General features: G+C 56.0%; 2 protein-coding genes across 9 annotated transcripts in view; both read left to right on the top strand.

Annotated features, from left to right (window-relative positions):
• LOC147092985 (histone acetyltransferase KAT5) overlaps window positions 1-19143 on the top strand; it is a 54717-nt gene extending 35574 nt beyond the window's left edge. For 6 of the 8 annotated variants that reach the window (XM_085976319.1, XM_085976316.1, XM_085976317.1 and 3 more), the window contains 4 exons: window positions 5874-5967; window positions 13780-13939; window positions 15626-15707; window positions 18440-19142. In XM_085976319.1, the coding sequence (XP_085832445.1) occupies window positions 5874-5967; window positions 13780-13939; window positions 15626-15707; window positions 18440-18574 (471 nt within the window). In that variant the 3' untranslated portion in view covers window positions 18575-19142. Of the gene's footprint in view, window positions 1-5873; window positions 5968-13779; window positions 13940-15625; window positions 15708-18439 lie in introns of those variants that run through there. The other 2 variants (XM_085976313.1, XM_085976314.1) reach the window with 2 other exon arrangements.
• LOC147092986 (uncharacterized) lies at window positions 8005-13082 on the top strand (the record flags this gene model as incomplete). The annotated part of the gene is made up of 2 exons (XM_085976400.1): window positions 8005-12218; window positions 12866-13082. Coding segments are annotated over 2 exons (4431 nt in total), but the record flags the coding sequence as incomplete, so codon positions are not given.
• Window positions 19144-21269: the final 2126 nt, after the last annotated feature.

Genomic DNA, 21269 nt, shown 5'->3' with positions numbered 1-21269 from the left:
AGATGGGTCATCTTCTGTTTCGACTTTTCCTTTTCTGCTTCTTGGAGACTCTCTGGGCTCCACTGTCAGCTGCCAGCTGCATGCGCAGTTCCTCCTTTTTCCGTAGTAGAGCCACCTTCTCCCGATGTTCCGTAGACTTTCGGTGCTCCTCCATGATTTCTGTATGGTGGGAGTCGAAGTTACAAGTTGGGCAGGACAGGACATAGTAATATTCGGTGTCGTCCTGATCTAGGCCAGCGAGAGGGTCTTCTATTTCCTCCATACCCAGCTGGGCGTTAGCCAGCTTTTGTTCCAAGTCCAGACATCTTTCCTGAAGAGACTTCTTCATGCGTACCTCTTCCTCCAGCTTTTTCTGGGCTTTCAGCAAGTCGTTTACTAATGACCTCATTTGAGATTTTACTACTTCAACTTCTTTTGGAGATTGATTGATCGGACTATTCAATCCCTCTACCGGAGCAGCTGTTTCAGCGGTCTGTTGTTCTACGTTGACGTGAGTCAGCGTACTTTTGGCATCCAAGGGCTGCTCTGTTGCAGTCATCTCAGTCTGTGTTGCCACCTCAGCTCTTCCAATAACCTTTGAGAGCTCCGAACCCCTTTCGTTTGAATATTGAAGTTCGTGTTCAAGTTTTTCCCATTTCAGAGTCCTGTCCTTCAGCATATGCAGGAGTTGGCTGACCGTTAACTCCTCTGACATCAGACGTTTTGTGTGCTCCTGCTCCATTTTCTCCATCAGCTGCTTCTGTTGTCTTTCCAGATTCTCCAACTCTATATCAAAGAACTCTTTCGTTGCATTCAACTCTTGCTCAAAACGGCGAAGCATTTGTTCTAATTGCTGTTGTAGTTTGAAATGGAGTTGAGTTCGAGCCCGGTGTCCCTCAGAAATGGGCACATCAGTAGACTTGCCAGACTCAGAATCCACAGTTAAACTATGTTGTTGTTGCTCAGTGGAATTCTGTGCTGAAACTTTGTCTTTTGCACCTGAGTTGGGCTTACCATCATCCGTTCCAGAGTCTGGGCCGACTATCTTCACCGAGTTCTCACTCGTTATTGTTTGTAGGAAATGCCAGTCCATATTCATTTTCCTAATCCACTCCCGTCCTAGTAGTGGAGGACCTCCTTCAGATATCACATATAAGTCCATTATTTGACTGTCTTCGCCCTTGTGGACCACTGCAACCTCTATTTTCCCGATGGGGTACCCTCTTTGCCCCGTGTATGTTTTCAATCTAATCCCCGTATCCTGTAGGGGAATATGTTGGAATAACTTTCCGTAATCTTTCTTATTTATGACTGTCAATGCCGATCCAGTGTCCAATTCCAGTTTTACTTGGACTCCTTCTATCTGAAGAGTGACCCAAATTGTCTGGAGGTCTGCACCCTTACCAGCGTTGAGTACTCTTAAGCTAGCCAGTTCATTACAGCTTAAGCTAGCCAGTTCATTACTGCTAGCGTCTGAATCGGACTCCTGTTCGGTCACCTTGTGTACCTTTGCGTATTTTCCTTGCGGTGACTTCTTGTTGCTGGTCTTCTTCCCTGACCTGCATACTCTAGCTATATGTCCAAGCCTACCACAAGTTCTACATTCTTGGTTTTTAAACCAACACTGGTTCTGATCATGCGCTGTCTTTCCACAACGATAACATTTGCCAGAACTCACACCCAATTTGTGTGCACTGAGCTCCGGTGACCGTAGCTGCATTACTGCCGTGCCTCTCGCTGCGGCTTCGTGTGCTGCTGCCATAGTGACCGCCTTCTCAAGCGTCAGCTCATTCTCCTCGAGCAGTCGCTTTTGTGTATCCTGTTTAAATAAACCACACACAAATTTGTCTCGTAGTGCATCTGTCAGTCCCGTTCCAAACTGGCAATATTTCGCTAATTTACGCAATTCCAGCAAATATTCAGCATTGCTTTCATGCTGTAGCTGCCTTCTGTCGTAAAATTTAAATCGTTCCGCTAGCATCAGCGGCGTGGGGTTTAGATGATCTTTCAGGACAGTAACAATCTCATCGAACGTCTTATCCGCCGGTTCATCTGGTGATAACAGGTGTTTCAATTGCCCGTATGTCTTCGCACCCATTAAATTTAATAATGTTAGAGCTTTATCTTGGTCACGAATTTTATTGGCCTTACAATAATTTTTTACTCTTTCAACATATATGGCCCAATCTTCGAGGTCACTATCAAAGGTGCTAATATTCCCGTGTTTAGGCATTGTAGATTTGCAATTTCTCAGATTTTATTTTCTTTACTTGTTATCAAAGATGGCGGCTTCCCGCTCTTGCCGTCGTCCTCCGCCCACAAAATGGCGGTTTTCCCGCGCTTGGCGGTCTTCACCCGTCCCCCGACGCCGTCTCCCTTCAGCCCCCGAGTGCGGCCCTTATCTTCGCCGCGATCGCCCGAGTGCGGCCCTTATCAGCGGATGCGATCGCTGGATCGCGAAGTGGCTCCCGACCGAAGCGGCTCTCGGCCCTTATCTTCTGTGCGATCGATAGCCCGCGCTGTGCACCGCGGCTCTCGCACCTTGAGCTTCTGCAGCCGCCGCGCCTTTCAGTCCGAGTGCGGCCCTTATCTTTGGTCCCGATCGCTGGCCCGCGCTGCGCCTCGCACTTGAAGCGGCTCCCGGCCTCTGGCTCACCCGCTCGCGCGGCTCTTGCTCGCTCCCTCCCGGGCTCTGGCTTACCCGCTCGCGCGTTTCACCGCGGCTCTTATCAGGGATTGCGATCGCCCTTATCTCCCGATCGGTGGCCCTGTCTTTGCAGCCAACGCTGCTCGGCTTACCCACGAGGTTATGGAGGCTTCAGGGTCCTAATGCCTGTCTCTTCCAGTCGCTGGAAGCTGTCAGGATTTCTGCTGCCCTTCAGTTTTGAGTGGGGTGTTGAGGATTGAAACCTCTCTTCAACGTCCTGTCTTTGGACGAAGCCGCCGTGGAATAACTGCCGCAGGGTTCGAACCGACTCGTCGCCAGTGTTAAGTATGTGTATTGTATTGAACAATTAACACAAAGACTTAAACGTATAACTCAAACAGGTCTTTACTGGTTGGAGGTAGGGACTGCACGTAGGTCTTTACTTCATGCCCACAGGCGGGAACTGAGGGGAGATCAGTACCCACAGTACTATTTATACCCCTATGGCCAGGAGTGGTACTGCGTATCACTACGCCCTACAAGTAGTGCAGTCCTGTCCATAGGTTCAAAGTAGCACACATATTACATACACAACAGTATCCTCCTCCAGCCCTACAACCCTCCCTATCTCTGTAACCTCCTCCAGCCCTACAACCATCCCTATCTCTGTAACCTCCTCCAGCCCCTACAACCCTCCCTATCTCTGTAACCTCCTCCAGCCCCTACAACCCTCCCTATCTCTGTAACCTCCTCCAGCGCCTACAACCGTCCCTATCTCTGTAACCTCCTCGCCCGCCTCCCTATCTCTGTATCCTCCTCCAGCCCAACAACCCTCCCTATCTCTGAAACCTCCTCCAGCCCCCGACAATCCTCCCTATCTCTGTAACTTCCTCCAGCCCCCTACAACCCTCCCTATCTCTGTAACCTCCTCCAGCCCCTACAACCCTCCCTATCTCTAACCTCCTCCAGCCCCTACAACCCTCCCTATCTCTGTAACCTCCTCCAGCGCCTACAACCCTCCCTATCTCTGTAACCTCCTCGCCCGCCTCCCTATCTCTGTAACCTCCTCCAGCCCCTACAACCCTCCCTATCTCTGTAACCTCCTCCAGCGCCTACAACCCTCCCTATCTCTGTAACCTCCTCGCCCGCCTCCCTATCTCTGTAACCTCCTCCAGCCCCTACAACCCTCCCTATCTCTGTAACCTCCTCCAGCCCCTCCAACCCTCCCTATCTCTGTAACCTCCTCCAGCCCCAACAAACCTCCCTATCTCTGTAACCTCCTCCAGCCCCTACAACCCTCCCTATCTCTGTATCCTCCTCCAGCCCTACAACCCTCCCTATCTCTGTAACCTCCTCCAGCCCCTACAACCCTCCCTATCTCTGTATCCTCCTCCAGCCCTACAACCCTCCCTATCTCTGTAACCTCCTCCAGCCCCTACAACCCTCCCTATCTCTGTAACCTCCTCCTGCCCTACAACCCTCCCTATCTCTGTAACCTCCTCCTGCCCTACAACCCTCCCTATCTCTGTAACCTCCTCCAGCCCCTACAACCCTCCCTATCTCTGTAACCTCCTCCAGCCCCTACAACCCTCCCTATCTCTGTAACCTCCTCCTGCCCTACAACCCTCCTTATCTCTGTAACCTCCTCCAGCCCCTACAACCCTCCCTATCTCTGTAACCTCCTCCTGCCCTACAACCCTCCCTATCTCTGTAACCTCCTCCTGCCCTACAACCCTCCCTATCTCTGTAACCTCCTCCAGCCCCACAACCCTCCCTATCTCTGTAACCTCCTCCAGCCCCACAACCCTCCCTATCTCTGTAACCTCCTCCTGCCCTACAACCCTCCCTATCTCTGTAACCTCCTCCAGCCCTACAACCCTCTCTATCTCTGTAACCTCCTCCAGCCCCTACAACCCTCCCTATCTCTGTAACCTCCTCCTGCCCTACAACCCTCCCTATCTCTGTAACCTCCTCCTGCCCTACAACCCTCCCTATCTCTGTAACCTCCTCCTGCCCTACAACCCTCCCTATCTCTGTATCCTCCTCCAGCCCTACAACCCTCCCTATCTCTGTAACCTCCTCCAGCCCCTACAACCCTCCCTATCTCTGTAACCTCCCCCAGCCCCTACAACCCTCCCTATCTCTGTAACCTCCTCCAGCCCCTACAACCCTCCCTATCTCTGTAACCTCCTCCAGCCCTACAACCCTCCCTATCTCTGTAACCTCCTCCAGCCCCCACACCCCTCCCTATCTCTGTAACCTCCTCCTGCCCTACAACCCTCCCTATCTCTGTAACCTCCTCCTGCCCTACAACCCTCCCTATCTCTGTAACCTCCTCCTGCCCTACAACCCTCCCTATCTCTGTATCCTCCTCCAGCCCTACAACCCTCCCTATCTCTGTAACCTCCTCCAGCCCCTACAACCCTCCCTATCTCTGTAACCTCCCCCAGCCCCTACACCCTCCCTATCTTTGTAACCTCCTCCAGCCCCACAACCCTCCCTATCTCTGTAACCTCCTCCAGCCCCACAACCCTCCCTATCTCTGTAACCTCCTCCTGCCCTACAACCCTCCCTATCTCTGTAACCTCCTCCAGCCCTACAACCCTCCCTATCTCTGTAACCTCCTCCAGCCCCTACAACCCTCCCTATCTCTGTAACCTCCTCCTGCCCTACAACCCTCCCTATCTCTGTAACCTCCTCCTGCCCTACAACCCTCCCTATCTCTGTAACCTCCTCCTGCCCTACAACCCTCCCTATCTCTGTATCCTCCTCCAGCCCTACAACCCTCCCTATCTCTGTAACCTCCTCCAGCCCCTACAACCCTCCCTATCTCTGTAACCTCCCCCAGCCCCTACACCCTCCCTATCTCTGTAACCTCCTCCAGCCCTACAACCCTCCCGATCTCTGTAACCTCCTCCAGCCCCCACAACCCTCTAAGATCTCAGCCTTCCTCCAATTTTGGCCTCTTGCGCATCCCCCGATTTCCATCGCTCCACCATTGGCGGCCGTGCCTTCAGCCGCCTGGGCCCTAAGCTCTGGAATTCCCTCCCTAAACCTCTCCGCCTCTCTCTCCTCCTTTAAGACGCTCCTTAAAACTGATCTCTTCGACCAAGCTTTTGGTCGCCTGTCCTAATATCTCCTGATGTGGCTCGGTGTAGAATTGTGTCTGATTTACGCTCCTGTGAAGCAGCTTGGGACGTTTTACTACGTTAAAGGTGCTGTGTAAATACATGTTGTTGTTGTTCAGGAGAAGGAATCGACGGAGGATTACAATGTTGCTTGTATATTAACACTACCCCCTTACCAGAGGAGAGGCTACGGCAAGCTGCTGATCGAGTTCAGTAAGTACCGATACTTCCTCACTCAGTTCGTGGCTCGGGAATCAGCTGGACTAAATGGTACCGCGGCAGATAGAGAGACGGTCCAATCCCTCCTCACGGACCAATCCCTCCTCACGGTCCAATCCCTCCTCACGGTCCAATCCCTCCTCACGGTCCAATCCCTCCTCACGGTCCAATCTCCCCTCACGGTCCAATCCCTACTCACGGTCCAATCTCCCCTCACGGTCCAATCCCTCCTCACGGTCCAATCCCTCCTCACGGTCCAATCCCTCCTCACGGTCCATCCCTCCTCACGGTCCAATCTCCCCTCACGGTCCAATCTCTCCTCACGGTCCAATCTCCCCTCACGGTCCAATCCCTCCTCACGGTCCAATCCCTCCTCACGGTCCATCCCTCCTCACGGTCCAATCTCCCCTCACGGTCCAATCCCTCCTCACGGTCCAATCCCTCCTCACGCTCCAATCCCTCCTCACGCTCCAATCCCTCCTCACGGTCCAATCCCTCCTCACGGTCCAATCTCTCCTCACGGTCCAATCTCCCCTCACGGTCCAATCCCTCCTCACGGTCCAATCCCTCCTCACGCTCCAATCCCTCCTCACGCTCCAATCCCTCCTCACGGTCCAATCCCTCCTCACGCTCCAATCCCTCCTCACGGTCCAATCTCCCCTCACGGTCCAATCGCCCCTCACGGTCCAATCTCCCCTCACGGTCCAATCTCTCCTCACGGTCCAATCTCTCCTCACGGTCCAATCTCCCCTCACGGTCCAATCTCCCCTCACGGTCCAATCTCCCCTCACGGTCCAATCTCCCCTCACGGTCCAATCTCTCCTCACGGTCCAATCTCTCCTCACGGTCCAATCTCTCCTCACGGTCCAATCTCCCCTCACGGTCCAATCTCTCCTCACGGTCCAATCCCTCCTCACGGTCCAATCTCTCCTCACGGTCCAATCTCTCCTCACGGTCCAATCTCTCCTCACGGTCCAATCCCTCCTCACGGTCCAATCCCTCCTCACGGTCCAATCTCTCCTCACGGTCCAATCCCTCCTCACGGTCCAATCCCTCCTCGCGGTCCAATCTCCCCTCACGGTCCAATCTCCCCTCACGGTCCAATCCCTCCTCACGGTCCAATCTCCCCTCACGGTCCAATCCCTCCTCACGGTCCAATCTCCCCTCACGGTCCAATCTCTCCTCACGGTCCAATCTCTCCTCACGGTCCAATCTCTCCTCACGGTCCAATCTCTCCTCACGGTCCAATCCCTCCTCGCGGTCCAATCTCCCCTCACGGTCCAATCTCCCCTCACGGTCCAATCCCTCCTCACGGTCCAATCTCCCCTCACGGTCCAATCCCTCCTCACGGTCCAATCTCCCCTCACGGTCCAATCTCCCCTCACGGTCCAATCTCTCCTCACGGTCCAATCTCTCCTCACGGTCCATCCCTCCTCACGGTCCAATCTCCCCTCACGGTCCAATCTCTCCTCACGGTCCAATCTCTCCTCACGGTCCAATCTCCCCTCACGGTCCAATCCCTCCTCACGGTCCAATCTCCCCTCACGGTCCAATCCCTCCTCACGGTCCAATCCCTCCTCACGGTCCAATCCCTCCTCACGGTCCAATCTCCCCTCACGGTCCAATCTCTCCTCACGGTCCAATCTCCCCTCACGGTCCAATCCCTCCTCACGGTCCAATCCCTCCTCACGGTCCAATCCCTCCTCACGGTCCAATCCCTCCTCACGGTCCAATCTCTCCTCACGGTCCAATCTCTCCTCACGGTCCAATCTCTCCTCACGGTCCAATCTCTCCTCACGGTCCAATCTGCCCTCACGGTCCAATCTCCCCTCACGGTCCAATCTCCCCTCACGGTCCAATCTCCCCTCACGGTCCAATCTCCCCTCACGGTCCAATCTCCCCTCACGGTCCAATCTCTCCTCACGGTCCAATCTCTCCTCACGGTCCAATCTCTCCTCACGGTCCAATCTCTCCTCACGGTCCAATCTCCCCTCACGGTCCAATCTGCCCTCACGGTCCAATCTCCCCTGACGGTCCAATCTCCCCTCACGGTCCAATCTCTCCTCACGGTCCAATCTCCCCTCACGGTCCAATCTCTCCTCACGGTCCAATCTCTCCTCACGGTCCAATCTCTCCTCACGGTCCAATCTCTCCTCACGGTCCAATCTCTCCTCACGGTCCAATCTCTCCTCACGGTCCAATCTCTCCTCACGGTCCAATCCCTCCTCACGGTCCAATCTCCCCTCACGGTCCAATCTCTCCTCGCGGTCCAATCTCTCCTCGCGGTCCAATCTCTCCTCGCGGTCCAATCTCTCCTCGCGGTCCAATCCCTCCTCGCGGTCCAATCCCTCCTCGCGGTCCAATCCCTCCTCGCGGTCCAATCCCTCCTCGCGGTCCAATCCCTCCTCGCGGTCCAATCCCTCCTCGCGGTCCAATCCCTCCTCGCGGTCCAATCTCTCCTCGCGGTCCAATCTCTCCTCGCGGTCCAATCCCTCCTCGCGGTCCAATCTCTCCTCGCGGTCCAATCTCCCCTCACGGTCCAATCTCCCCTCACGGTCCAATCTCCCCTCACGGTCCAATCTCCCCTCACGGTCCAATCTCTCCTCACGGTCCAATCTCCCTTCACGGTCCAATCCCTCCTCACGGTCCAATCTCCCCTCACGGTCCAATCTCTCCTCACGGTCCAATCTCCCCTCACGGGCCAATCTCCCCTCACGGTCCAATCTCTCCTCACGGTCCAATCTCTCCTCACGGTCCAATCTCTCCTCACGGTCCAATCTCTCCTCACGGTCCAATCTCTCCTCACGGTCCAATCTCTCCTCACGGTCCAATCCCTCCTCACGGTCCAATCTCCCCTCACGGTCCAATCTCTCCTCACGGTCCAATCTCTCCTCACGGTCCAATCTCTCCTCACGGTCCAATCTCCCCTCACGGTCCAATCTCCCCTCACGGTCCAATCTCTCCTCACGGTCCAATCTCCCCTCACGGTCCAATCTCTCCTCACGGTCCAATCTCCCCTCACGGTCCAATCTCCCCTCACGGTCCAATCTCTCCTCACGGTCCAATCTCCCCTCACGGTCCAATCTCCCCTCACGGTCCAATCTCCCCTCACGGTCCAATCTCCCCTCACGGTCCAATCCCTCCTCACGGTCCAATCTCCCCTCACGGTCCAATCTCTCCTCACGGTCCAATCTCCCCTCACGGGCCAATCTCCCCTCACGGTCCAATCTCTCCTCACGGTCCAATCTCTCCTCACGGTCCAATCTCTCCTCACGGTCCAATCTCCCCTCACGGTCCAATCTCCCCTCACGGTCCAATCTCTCCTCACGGTCCAATCTCTCCTCACGGTCCAATCTCTCCTCACGGTCCAATCTCCCCTCACGGTCCAATCTCCCCTCACGGTCCAATCTCCCCTCACGGTCCAATCTCCCCTCACGGTCCAATCTCCCCTCACGGTCCAATCTCCCCTCACGGTCCAATCTCTCCTCACGGTCCAATCTCCCCTCACGGTCCAATCTCCCCTCACGGTCCAATCCCTCCTCACGGTCCAATCCCTCCTCACGGTCCAATCTCTCCTCACGGTCCAATCCCTCCTCACGGTCCAATCTCCCCTCACGGTCCAATCTCTCCTCACGGTCCAATCTCCCCTCACGGTCCAATCTCTCCTCACGGTCCAATCTCTCCTCACGGTCCAATCTCTCCTCACGCTCCAATCTCTCCTCACGCTCCAATCTCTCCTCACGGTCCAATCTCTCCTCACGGTCCAATCTCTCCTCACGGTCCAATCTCTCCTCACGGTCCAATCTCTCCTCACGGTCCAATCTCCCCTCACGGTCCAATCTCCCCTCACGGTCCAATCTCCCCTCACGGTCCAATCTGCCCTCACGGTCCAATCTCCCCTCACGGTCCAATCTCTCCTCACGGTCCAATCTCCCCTCACGGTCCAATCTCTCCTCACGGTCCAATCTCTCCTCACGGTCCAATCTCTCCTCACGGTCCAATCTCTCCTCACGGTCCAATCTCTCCTCACGGTCCAATCTCTCCTCACGGTCCAACCTCTCCTCACGGTCCAATCCCTCCTCACGGTCCAATCTCCCCTCACGGTCCAATCTCTCCTCACGGTCCAATCTCTCCTCACGGTCCAATCTCTCCTCACGGTCCAATCTCCCCTCACGGTCCAATCTCTCCTCACGGTCCAATCTCCCCTCACGGTCCAATCTCTCCTCACGGTCCAATCTCCCCTCACGGTCCAATCTCCCCTCACGGTCCAATCTCTCCTCACGGTCCAATCTCTCCTCACGGTCCAATCTCCCCTCACGGTCCAATCTCCCCTCACGGTCCAATCTCCCCTCACGGTCCAATCTCTCCTCACGGTCCAATCTCCCTTCACGGTCCAATCCCTCCTCACGGTCCAATCTCCCCTCACGGTCCAATCTCTCCTCACGGTCCAATCTCCCCTCACGGGCCAATCTCCCCTCACGGTCCAATCTCTCCTCACGGTCCAATCTCTCCTCACGGTCCAATCTCTCCTCACGGTCCAATCTCTCCTCACGGTCCAATCTCCCCTCACGGTCCAATCTCCCCTCACGGTCCAATCTCTCCTCACGGTCCAATCTCTCCTCACGGTCCAATCTCTCCTCACGGTCCAATCTCCCCTCACGGTCCAATCTCCCCTCACGGTCCAATCTCCCCTCACGGTCCAATCTCTCCTCACGGTCCAATCTCCCCTCACGGTCCAATCTCCCCTCACGGTCCAATCCCTCCTCACGGTCCAATCCCTCCTCACGGTCCAATCTCTCCTCACGGTCCAATCCCTCGTCACGGTCCAATCTCCCCTCACGGTCCAATCTCTCCTCACGGTCCAATCTCCCCTCACGGTCCAATCTCTCCTCACGGTCCAATCTCTCCTCACGCTCCAATCTCTCCTCACGGTCCAATCTCCCCTCACGGTCCAATCCCTCCTCACGGTCCAATCTCTCCTCACGGTCCAATCTCCCCTCACGGTCCAATCTCTCCTCACGGTCCAATCTCTCCTCACGGTCCAATCTCCCCTCACGGTCCAATCTCTCCTCACGGTCCAATCTCCCCTCACGGTCCAATCCCTCCTCACGGTCCAATCTCTCCTCACGGTCCAATCTCTCCTCACGGTCCAATCCCTCCTCACGGTCCAATCTCCCCTCACGGTCCAATCTCTCCTCACGGTCCAATCTCCCCTCACGGTCCAATCTCCCCTCACGGTCCACTCTCCCCTCACGGTCCAATCTCCCCTCACGGTCCAATCTCTCCTCACGGTCCAATCTCTCCTCACGGTCCAATCTCCCCTCACGGTCCAATCTCCCCTCACGGTCCAATCTCCCCTCACGGTCCAATCTCCCCTCACGGTCCAATCTCCCCTCACGGTCCAATCTCCCCTCACGGTCCAATCTCCCCTCACGGTCCAATCTCCCCTCACGGTCCAATCTCTCCTCACGGTCCAATCTCTCCTCACGGTCCAATCTCTCCTCACGGTCCAATCTCTCCTCACGCTCCAATCTCTCCTCACGCTCCAATCTCTCCTCACGGTCCAATCTCCCCTCACGGTCCAATCCCTCCTCACGGTCCAATCTCTCCTCACGGTCCAATCTCCCCTCACGGTCCAATCTCCCCTCACGGTCCAATCTCTCCTCACGGTCCAATCTCTCCTCACGGTCCAATCTCCCCTCACGGTCCAATCTCTCCTCACGGTCCAATCTCTCCTCACGGTCCAATCTCCCCTCACGGTCCAATCTCTCCTCACGGTCCAATCTCCCCTCACGGTCCAATCTCCCCTCACGGTCCAATCTCTCCTCACGGTCCAATCTCTCCTCACGGTCCAATCTCCCCTCACGGTCCAATCCCTCCTCACGGTCCAATCTCTCCTCACGGTCCAATCCCTCCTCACGGTCCAATCTCCCCTCACGGTCCAATCTCCCCTCACGGTCCAATCTCCCCTCACGGTCCAATCTCCCCTCACGGTCCAATCTCCCCTCACGGTCCACTCTCCCCTCACGGTCCAATCTCTCCTCACGGTCCAATCTCTCCTCACGGTCCAATCTCTCCTCACGGTCCAATCTCTCCTCACGGTCCAATCTCCCCTCACGGTCCAATCTCCCCTCACGGTCCAATCTCCCCTCACGGTCCAATCTCCCCTCACGGTCCAATCTCCCCTCACGGTCCAATCTCCCCTCACGGTCCAATCTCCCCTCACGGTCCAATCTCCCCTCACGGTCCAATCTCCCCTCACGGTCCAATCTCCCCTCACGGTCCAATCTCCCCTCACGGTCCAATCTCCCCTCACGGTCCAATCTCCCCTCACGGTCCAATCTCCCCTCACGGTCCAATCTCCCCTCACGGTCCAATCTCTCCTCACGGTCCAATCTCCCCTCACGGTCCAATCTCCCCTCACGGTCCAATCTCCCCTCACGGTCCAATCTCCCCTCACGGTCCAATCTCTCCTCACGGTCCAATCTCTCCTCACGGTCCAATCTCCCCTCACGGTCCAATCTCCCCTCACGGTCCAATCTCTCCTCACGGTCCAATCTCTCTTCACGGTCCAATCTCTCCTCACGGTCCAATCTCTCCTCACGGTCCAATCTCCCCTCACGGTCCAATCTCTCCTCACGGTCCAATCTCTCCTCACGGTCCAATCTCTCCTCACGGTCCAATCTCCCCTCACGGTCCAATCTCCCCTCACGGTCCAATCTCTCCTCAAGGTCCAATCTCTCCTCACGGTCCAATCCCTCCTCACGGTCCAATCCCTCCTCACGGTCCAATCCCTCCTCACGGTCCAATCCCTCCTCACGGTTCAATCCCTCCTCACGATCCAATCCCTCCTCACGATCCAATCCCTCCTCAGTCCAGTTCCCCTCATTAGCTGCGTTTGTCCTCTCCGGGACGGAGGCACACTGGTCAGAAGGTTCCCTCCTTGGTCTGTGACATTAGTTGATCTGAGCTGCGACAACGGTCGGGGCTACAAGAGACCCTGGCTGCCTGGGTTAGAGAGGGGAAAGAAATCAGCGTTGATTCCCAGCTCTTGCACCATTGCCCGTGGTGACTGGACCTGCAGTGACCAGCAGGGAGAAGCAGTCTAGGCCACACTGACCTTTACAGGGTCATTTTTTAAAATTCCTTCTCGGTATGTGGGCGTCACTGGCAAGGCCAGCATTTATTGCCCATCCGTTGTTGCCCCTCGAGAAGGTGGTAGTGAGCCACCTTCTTGAATCGCTGCAGTCCGTGTGGTGAAGGTACTCCCACAGTGCTGTTAGGGAGGGAGTTCCAGGATTTTGACCCAGCGACAATGAAGGATCGGTCGATATATTTCCAAGTCAGGATGGTGTGTGACTTGGAGGGGAACTTGGAGGTGGTGGTGTTCCCATGCGCCTGCTGCCCTTGTCCTTCTAGGTGGAAGAGGTCGCGGGTTTGGGAGGTGCTGCCGAAGAAGCCTTGGCGAGTTGCTGCAGTGCATCTTGTAGATGGTCCACACTGCAGCCACGGTACGCCGGTGGTGGAGGGAGTGAATGTTATTTACCAGTGGTGAATGGCAGAGTGAGATTTAATTTCGACATTGCAAATGGCCGAGGTGAAGGTTGTAGCGTTGCCAGTCCGGTCCCGAGAGTGATGCAGACCTGGTTTTGACACTTCCCACGTGGCTCTGACTTGCAATAGGCGACGGTCCCCTTGCTGTTCCTGTTTGATACGAGTTGCAATGCTCGATTTCCAAACCTCTGTTCCTGTTGGTAAATTGGGAAGGGCCCTAACCCGTGACGTGTGGCTCCTTCATGTTCCCAGGTTACGAACTCTCGAAGGTGGAGGGGAAAACAGGGACGCCGGAGAAGCCATTGTCCGACCTGGGCCTGCTCTCCTACCGCAGCTACTGGTCGCAGACCATCCTGGAGATTCTCATGGAGCTCAAGTCGGAGAACGGAGAGCGGCCGCAGATCACAATCAAGTAAGTTTGGAGTGGATCCCCCGAGGCTCAGTGGGTAGCAATCACTCTCCCTCTCTCTCTCTCTTGCCATGAGTCACAAGGTTGTGGATTTGAGCCCCCACTCCAGAAATTCGAGCCCCATAATCCAGGCCGACACTCCTTATGCCAGTACTGAGGGAGCGCCGCACTGTTGGAGGGGCAGGACTGAGGGAGCGCCGCATTGTCGGAGGGGCAGTACTGAGGGAGTGCCACACTGTCGGAGTGCCGCACTGTCGGAGGGGCAGTACTGAGGGAGTGCTGCACTGTCGGAGTGCCACACTGTCACAGGGGCAGTACTGAGGGAGCGCCGCACCGTCGGAGGGGCAGTACTGAGGGAGTGCCGCACTGTCGGAGTGCCGCACTGTCGGAGGGGCAGTACTGAGGGAGTGCCGCACTGTCGGAGGTGCCGTCTTTCGGATGAGACGTTAAACCGAGGCCCCGTCTGCCCTCTGGTGGACGTTAAAGATCGTATGGCACTATTTCAAAGATGAGATGGGGAGTTCTCCCCGGTGTCCTGGGGCCAATATTTATCCCTCAACCAACATCACTAAAACAGATGATCTGGTCATTATCACATTGCTGTTTGTGGGAGCTTGCTGTGTACAAATTGGTTACTGCGTTTCCCACATTACAACAGTGACCACACTTCAAAAAAAGTATTTCGTTGGCTGTCGGGGGTCGGGAGGGGAAGTTGGCTGATGCAACTGGTTGCGGTGAGTTGGCCAATAGCTCTCCCCGCCCCGGGCAGGCAGGCAGCGCCCCCTGGGTTAGGGAGGAGGAAACCCAGCCAGGGTCCCCGTTCCTGATCACAGGAACAGGAGGAGGCCATTCAGCCCCTCGAGCCTGTTACACAGCAACAGGAGGAGGCCCATTCAGCCCCTCGAGCCTGTTACACAGGAACAGGAGGCGGCCATTCAGCCCCTCGAGCCTGTTACACAGGAACAGGAGGAGGCCATTCAGCCCCTCGAGCCTGTTACATAGGAACAGGAGGAGGCCATTCAGCCCCTCGAGCCTGTTACACCATTCAATCGGATCGCGGGTGATCTGTATCTTGACTCCATCCACCCGCCTTGGTTCCATAACCCTCAATACCCTGACCCAACAGAAATCGATCAATCTCAGTTTTGAGATTTCCAATTGACCCCCAGCCTCGACAGCCTTTTTGGGGAGAGAGTTCCAGATTTCCACCACCCTTTGTGTGAAGAAGTGCTTCCTGACATCACCCCTGAACGGCCTGGCTCTAATTTGAAGGTTCTGCCCCCTTGTTCTGGACTCCCCCCACCAGAGGAAATAGTTTCTCTCGATCGAATCCTTTAATCATCTCAAACACCTCGATCAGATCGCCCCTTAATCTTCTAAACTCCAGGGAATACAAGCCCAGTCTGTGCAACCTGTCCTCGGAATTTAACCCTTTTAGCCCCGGTATCGTTCTGGTGAATCTGCGCTGCCCCCCCTCCAAGACCAAGATATCCCTCCTAAGGTGCGGGGGGAGGTAATCGAGAGCAGCCCGACCCGTGCACCAGCGAGAGTCAGTGCCAGCAGGAGGGGAAGGGGAGGCGAAACTCTTCACCGAAACCTCACAGCTCATAGGGCGGGCAGCACTCAGCTGATGAACTTACGCTCGCAAACTCTAAAGCACTTTTTTTTTCTCCCCCCCTCTCGGCTCAGTGAGATCAGCGAATTAACCAGCATCAAGAAGGAGGACGTGATCTCCACCCTGCAGTACCTGAACCTGATAAACTACTATAAGGTAGGTGACCTAAGAAAACTACTAGGCACTTGGTCTAAACAAAGCTTTAATCAACTGTTTTACAACATGGAGGTCTAGTTGTGTCCTTCACTAGTTCCTGTTAAAGAATGTCCTGCGCAAGCTGGGCCAGTGCCCGAGTATTTATACTCTCCCTGGACAGCGCCACCCGCAGGCCGCTCAGTATTATTTCATAAGTCTTTCTTTCATGAATGACTGATTCATGTCAGTAGGCACCTGGGATGTATTTGAAAAGGGACAGTCTTCTCACCTGCCCTTCTGTGCCGCACTCCTCCCTCCAGCTGCCTGCCAGCGCTACGATCGCCATCGCCCACTCCTGCGGCCGGTTTGAGCGGTGCTGGCGGTCTCCCTCTTGGGCCCAGGAGCCCTGCAGCCTGGGGGAGCGAAAGCAAGGGGTTGCGTGGAGGGTACTGAGCCCCTCACACAGTGTAAGATTCGGATCACAGGTCACACACAGATTACCCAAAGGGTCTTCGGAGTTGCAAGGCTCTTTTATTGAGCTACAGTTTTAAAGCACAATCTGATATTACATATGGTTTCAGTTGAGTATAATAGACATCTTCTCTCTTCTTAGGCAGTCCCTGGGAACCGAGGATGACTTGCTTCCACACTAACAATGAGTTCTCAGGTGACTGATGAGTCCAATGCGGGACCTACAGTCTCTGTCACAGGTGGGGCAGACGGTGGTTGAAGAGGCGGGTGGGTGGGGTGCTTGGGTTGACGGGCGCTCCTTGCGCTTGGCTTCCGCTTGCTCCCGGCGAAGAGACTCGAGGTGTTCGGTGCCTTCCCGAATGCTTCTCCTCCACTTTATGCGGTCTTGGGCCGGGGATTCCCAGGTGTCGGTGGGGATGTTACACTTTTTCATACACATACAACCCGTGACAGTAGAGCGCGATCTACGACTCCTGAAACGGAACGCCACGACCGGACGGGCGGTTGGTTAGATCTCTGATGGAGGTCTCGGGTCAGCGGGTCTCTGCAGCCAGTAACAGCGGTCACTTCTGTTGATTCGTCCCCCTGAGCTGTTGGAGGTGCTGGGCCTGAGCCAGCATTGATTTCCACCTCGCCCCTCGCTGTCTGACTTCCTCTCTCACTGGTCTATATTTATAGTTATTTCGGTGGCCTGGTGTCAATCGTTTGTTCCCCGTCCTATTGTCCAATTACAAGGGAGCGGCTACCTATGACGGCCCCCCTCCCAGCCTCATGATTTCATTGTCCTCCTTGCCTCTGTTCTAAAGGTCTTGTTGCCCTCTTTGTAGACAGCTTGTTTATCCTGCAACTCCTTGCTACATCCCGTATCAGCCCTAGTTATGCCCACTCGAAGGCCTGTTTTTGTGATCTAACCTCGTAATTCAGCTCTCGGTACAACTATTTCTCTGACCTGACTAGAATCTTTCTGTGTCATCAACTGCTGATCTAGGGAACCCGCAACAGACTGTTACTTCTTTCAGTCCACGATTTCTTGCAGCAGAGAGCAGGACAGGCCCAGGCTCCATCCCTGGCCCGTGCTGAGTTAGCTACCCATACCCAGGCTGGCAGGACAGGCTACAAGGAGCCGCAGTTCCCTTGGGTTTGGGCAGGGGGGACTCTCAGCCAGGGTTCCATCTCCTGATCCCTGCCCAGTAACCCCTGCTGGAAAGGGCGTTTGAGTATGTGGGACGATGGGATGAGGATTGGGTCCGCCCGGGCCTTGCTGACGCTCGCCGTCTCGGTTCAGTGAAGAACGCTCCCTCGGGAGGGGTATTGCAGGCCAGCAAGAGTCAGGTCACGAGGAGGGAAGTCCGAATGAGAGTAACGTCGTGAGTTAGAGCCCCCACTCCAGAGTCTCGACCCCCATAATCCAGGCCAACACTCCCAGTGCCAGTACTGAGGGAGCGCCGCACTGTCGGAGGGGCAGTACTGAGGAAGCGCCGCACTGTCGGAGGGGCAGTACTGAGGGAGCGCCGCACGGTCGGAGGGGCAGTACTGAGGGAGCGCCGCACGGTCGGAGGGGCAGTACTGAGGGAGCGCCGCACGGTCAGAGGGGCAGTACTGAGGGAGCGCCGCACTGTCAGAAGGGCAGTACTGAGGGAGCGCCGCACTGTCGGAGGGGCAGTACTGAGGGAGCGCCGCACTGTCGGAGGGGCAGTACTGAGGGAGCGCCGCACTGTCGGCGGGGCAGTACTGAGGTAGCGCCGCACTGTCAGAGGGGCGGTACTGAGGGAGATGAGGGAGAGCCGCACTGTCGGAGGGGCAGTACTGAGGGAGCGCCGCACTGTCGGAGGGGCAGTACTGAGGGAGCGCCGCACTGTCGGAGGTGCAGTGCTGAGGGAGTGCCGCACTGTCGGAGGTGCCGTCTTTCGGATGAGACGTTAAACCGAGGCCCCGTCTGCCCTCTCAGGTGGGTGTAAAAGATCCCACGGCCACTATTGGAAGAAGAGCAGGGGGCGTTCTCCCCGGTGTCCTGGGGCGAATATTTATCCCTCAACCAACATCACTAAAACAGATGATCTGGTCATTATCACATTGCTGTTTGTGGGAGCTTGCTGTGCACAAATTGGCTGCCGCGTTTCCCACATTACAACAGTGACCACACTTCAAAAAAAAAAGTACTTCATTGGCTGTGAAGCACTTGGGCTGTCCTGAGGTGGTGAAATGGGGGAGTACTCTTTGTGTAGTGTTTGTGATGGAATGTGTCGGTGTGCTGGTTAAACCCCGCTGGTGTGATGTTTCAGGGTCAGTACATTCTCACGCTGTCGGAGGACATTGTCGAAGGGCACGAGAAGGCGATGATGAAGAGGCACCTGCGCATAGACTCCAAGTGCTTGCACTTTACACCCAAAGACTGGAGCAAGAGGGGCAAATGGTAACAGCGTGCGACCTGGGACTGTGCAGCGGCAGAGGGAGGGAGAAAGAAACTGGCAGCAGATCAGAGCGCAAGGGCCGAAAGGATGTACAGCATCACCTCCCGCCTCTCCCTCGCTCGCCCTTGTAACACCTGCTCCGCACACGCCGAACTTGCCCTGCTGTTTGTGACCCTCTGAGCTTTCAGTGAACGATCGTTCTCGCCCGTCCCCCGTCCCTCTCTTTCCATGAGAAGGAACCAGTGCGAATGGACGCAAGGACACCTCCAGCATAGCTGGTGCTTCACCCCCGGTCTCCCCCTCCCCAGAGTCACGGCTGAACGGGGAGGCAGCCTGCAATATTCGGCTTTCCCCAGATGCTGGAAATGAATTGAATGGGTTTGGACACTCGCGTTGAACTCCGGCATTTCCTCCTCTCTCTCCCTCTCCCTCTCCCCCTCCTCTCTCTGTCTTCCCCTCCTCTCTCTGTCTTCTCCCCCCCCTCCTCTCTCCCCCTCCCCTCTCTCTGTCTCCTCCTCTCCCCCTACTCTCCCACTCCTCTCCCCCCCTCCTCTCTCTCTTCCCCCCCCCCTCCTCTCTCCCCCCCCCTCCTCTCTCCCCCCCCCCCCTCCTCTCTCTCTTCCCCCCCCCTCCTCTCTCTCTTCCCCCCCCCCCTCCTCTCTCTCTTCCCCCTCCTCTCTCTCTTCCCCCCCCCCCTCCTCTCTCTCTTCCCCCCCCCCCTCCTCTCTCTCTTCCCCCCCCCCTCCTCTCTCTCTTCCCCCCCCCCCCCCTCCTCTCTCTCTTCCCCCCCCCCCCCCCCCTCCTCTCGGCGCTGGAACCACGGTGCCTCGCTCGAATGGCTGTCGGGGGCATCGTGCATCTTCTACAGGATGTCACTGGACGGTGACCAGGGGTGGGGACCCTGGCTGGTTCATTTCTTCTGCCCCCCACCTTTCCTAGCCCAGAGGGGCCGATGTGAATCGCATCACCGGACTCCACTGGTTACTTCACTTTGCATTGTCGTGGGCGTCCAGAGCTGACGATCTGAGGCTACGGCCCGTGCATTGGTGGCGAGCGGGACCCTCTCTGCGTTCACAGAGAGCGCTGGATATCAAAGAGGCGTTGAGCCACACACAGACTCGGGGAGCCCCACTCATGGGCGAAGACGGAGTGTTGATCAAACTTTGACCGAAGGAGCGTCCAGTCCCGTGTGTCGACTGTTCTGCTCGCAAAGTGCTGACGGACCCCAGCGCCACACAGGCCAGCGTCAGGCGATTTCAGGAAGGGGGTCTCGGCAGGCAAACACTGCCCTCCGCGGGAAGGAGTGGGCCGAAGACTTTGAGACAAATTGAAATACATTGGATCCGGACTTCTTTTGGGAACAACCAGGACACTCAACCTATTTAAAGAACTTCAGACATTCAAATAAAGACCCCGTGCTGTACCTGCCCTGGGAGTGTTTGATGGGACAGTGTAGAGAGAGCTTTACTCTGTATCTAAACCGTGCTGTCCCTGCCCTGGGAGTGTTTGATGGGACAGTGTAGAGGGAGCTTTACTCTGTATCTAAACCGTGCTGTCCCTGCCCTGGGAGTGTTTGATGGGACAGTGTAGAGGGAGCTTTACTCTGTATCTAACCCGTGCTGTACCTGCCCTGGGAGTGTTTGATGGGACAGTGTAGAGGGAGCTTTACTCTGTATCTAACCCGTGCTGTCCCTGCCCTGGGAGTGTTTGATGGACAGTGTAGAGGGAGCTTTACTCTGTATCTAACCCGTGCTGTACCTGCCCTGGGAGTGTTTGACGGGACAGTGTAGAGGGAGCTTTACTCTGTATCTAACCCCTGCTGTACCTGCCCTGGGAGTGTTTGGTGGGACAGTGTAGAGGGAGCTTTACTCTGTATCTAACCCGTGCTGTACCTGCCCTGGGAGTGTTTGATGGGACAGTGTAGAGGGAGCTTTACTCTGTATCTAACCCGTGCTGTACCTGCCCTGGGAGTGTTTGATGGGACAGTGTAGAGGGAGCTTTACTCTGTATCTAACCCGTGCTAGGCCCAAATCAAGCAGGGATCCCCCCATCCTCTCTCCCTTCCCCCTCCAAATTGGGATGGCGCCCGAGTGACAGGGTGTCTTTTGGTATGTCTGACTCATAATCACACCAGTGCGGGGGGCGGTAAACTGAGTACCCGCCGTCTGGTGTAAACTTTTAAAATACCAAGAATCGTATTTATATATTAAAGAAAACGTTTTAAGAAGTGACTGCTTCGCAATTGGAAATCTTGACAGGGAGTTGAGTCTCACTGGGGCCCGTGACCGCCCCTCGGTCCTACTCCGTCTGACTATCCAGGGCTCGTATGATGTCTGCTCCTGGGGGCCAGTGGAGGGGGGGCCCGGGCAGACACCGCCACCAACACACTTTACCTAATTGGCAGAATGTGTTTGAGCACTCGCTGGTGGGCGAGTTGCGGGCGGGAGCGAGACCACTCACACACGAGCACGTGTAGGCAAGCCCTGCCTGTCCGATTGGCCTCCCTGCCCCCCACTTCCCGGGCAGGCTCTTGGCAGTCCTCAGTGTGATGCCTGCTGCAGTCCTCAGTGTGATGCCTGCTGCAGTCCTCAGTGTGATGCCTGCTGCAGTCGCATGTCCCCGTGCTGAGTACCTTTCCAGTTGTGTAAGTACTTTCAACACACCTGGAGCTTTGTGTAAATCCCATCCGTGTATCCGTGCC

This window comes from Somniosus microcephalus, unplaced genomic scaffold, assembly GCF_052327205.1.
Source record: "Somniosus microcephalus isolate GS21.2 unplaced genomic scaffold, FLI_Smic_1.0 unresolved_chr2, whole genome shotgun sequence".
NCBI lineage: Eukaryota > Metazoa > Chordata > Chondrichthyes > Squaliformes > Somniosidae > Somniosus > Somniosus microcephalus.
Note: the sequence above shows the minus strand (reverse complement) of the source record. Positions and strands in the feature narration are given on the sequence as shown.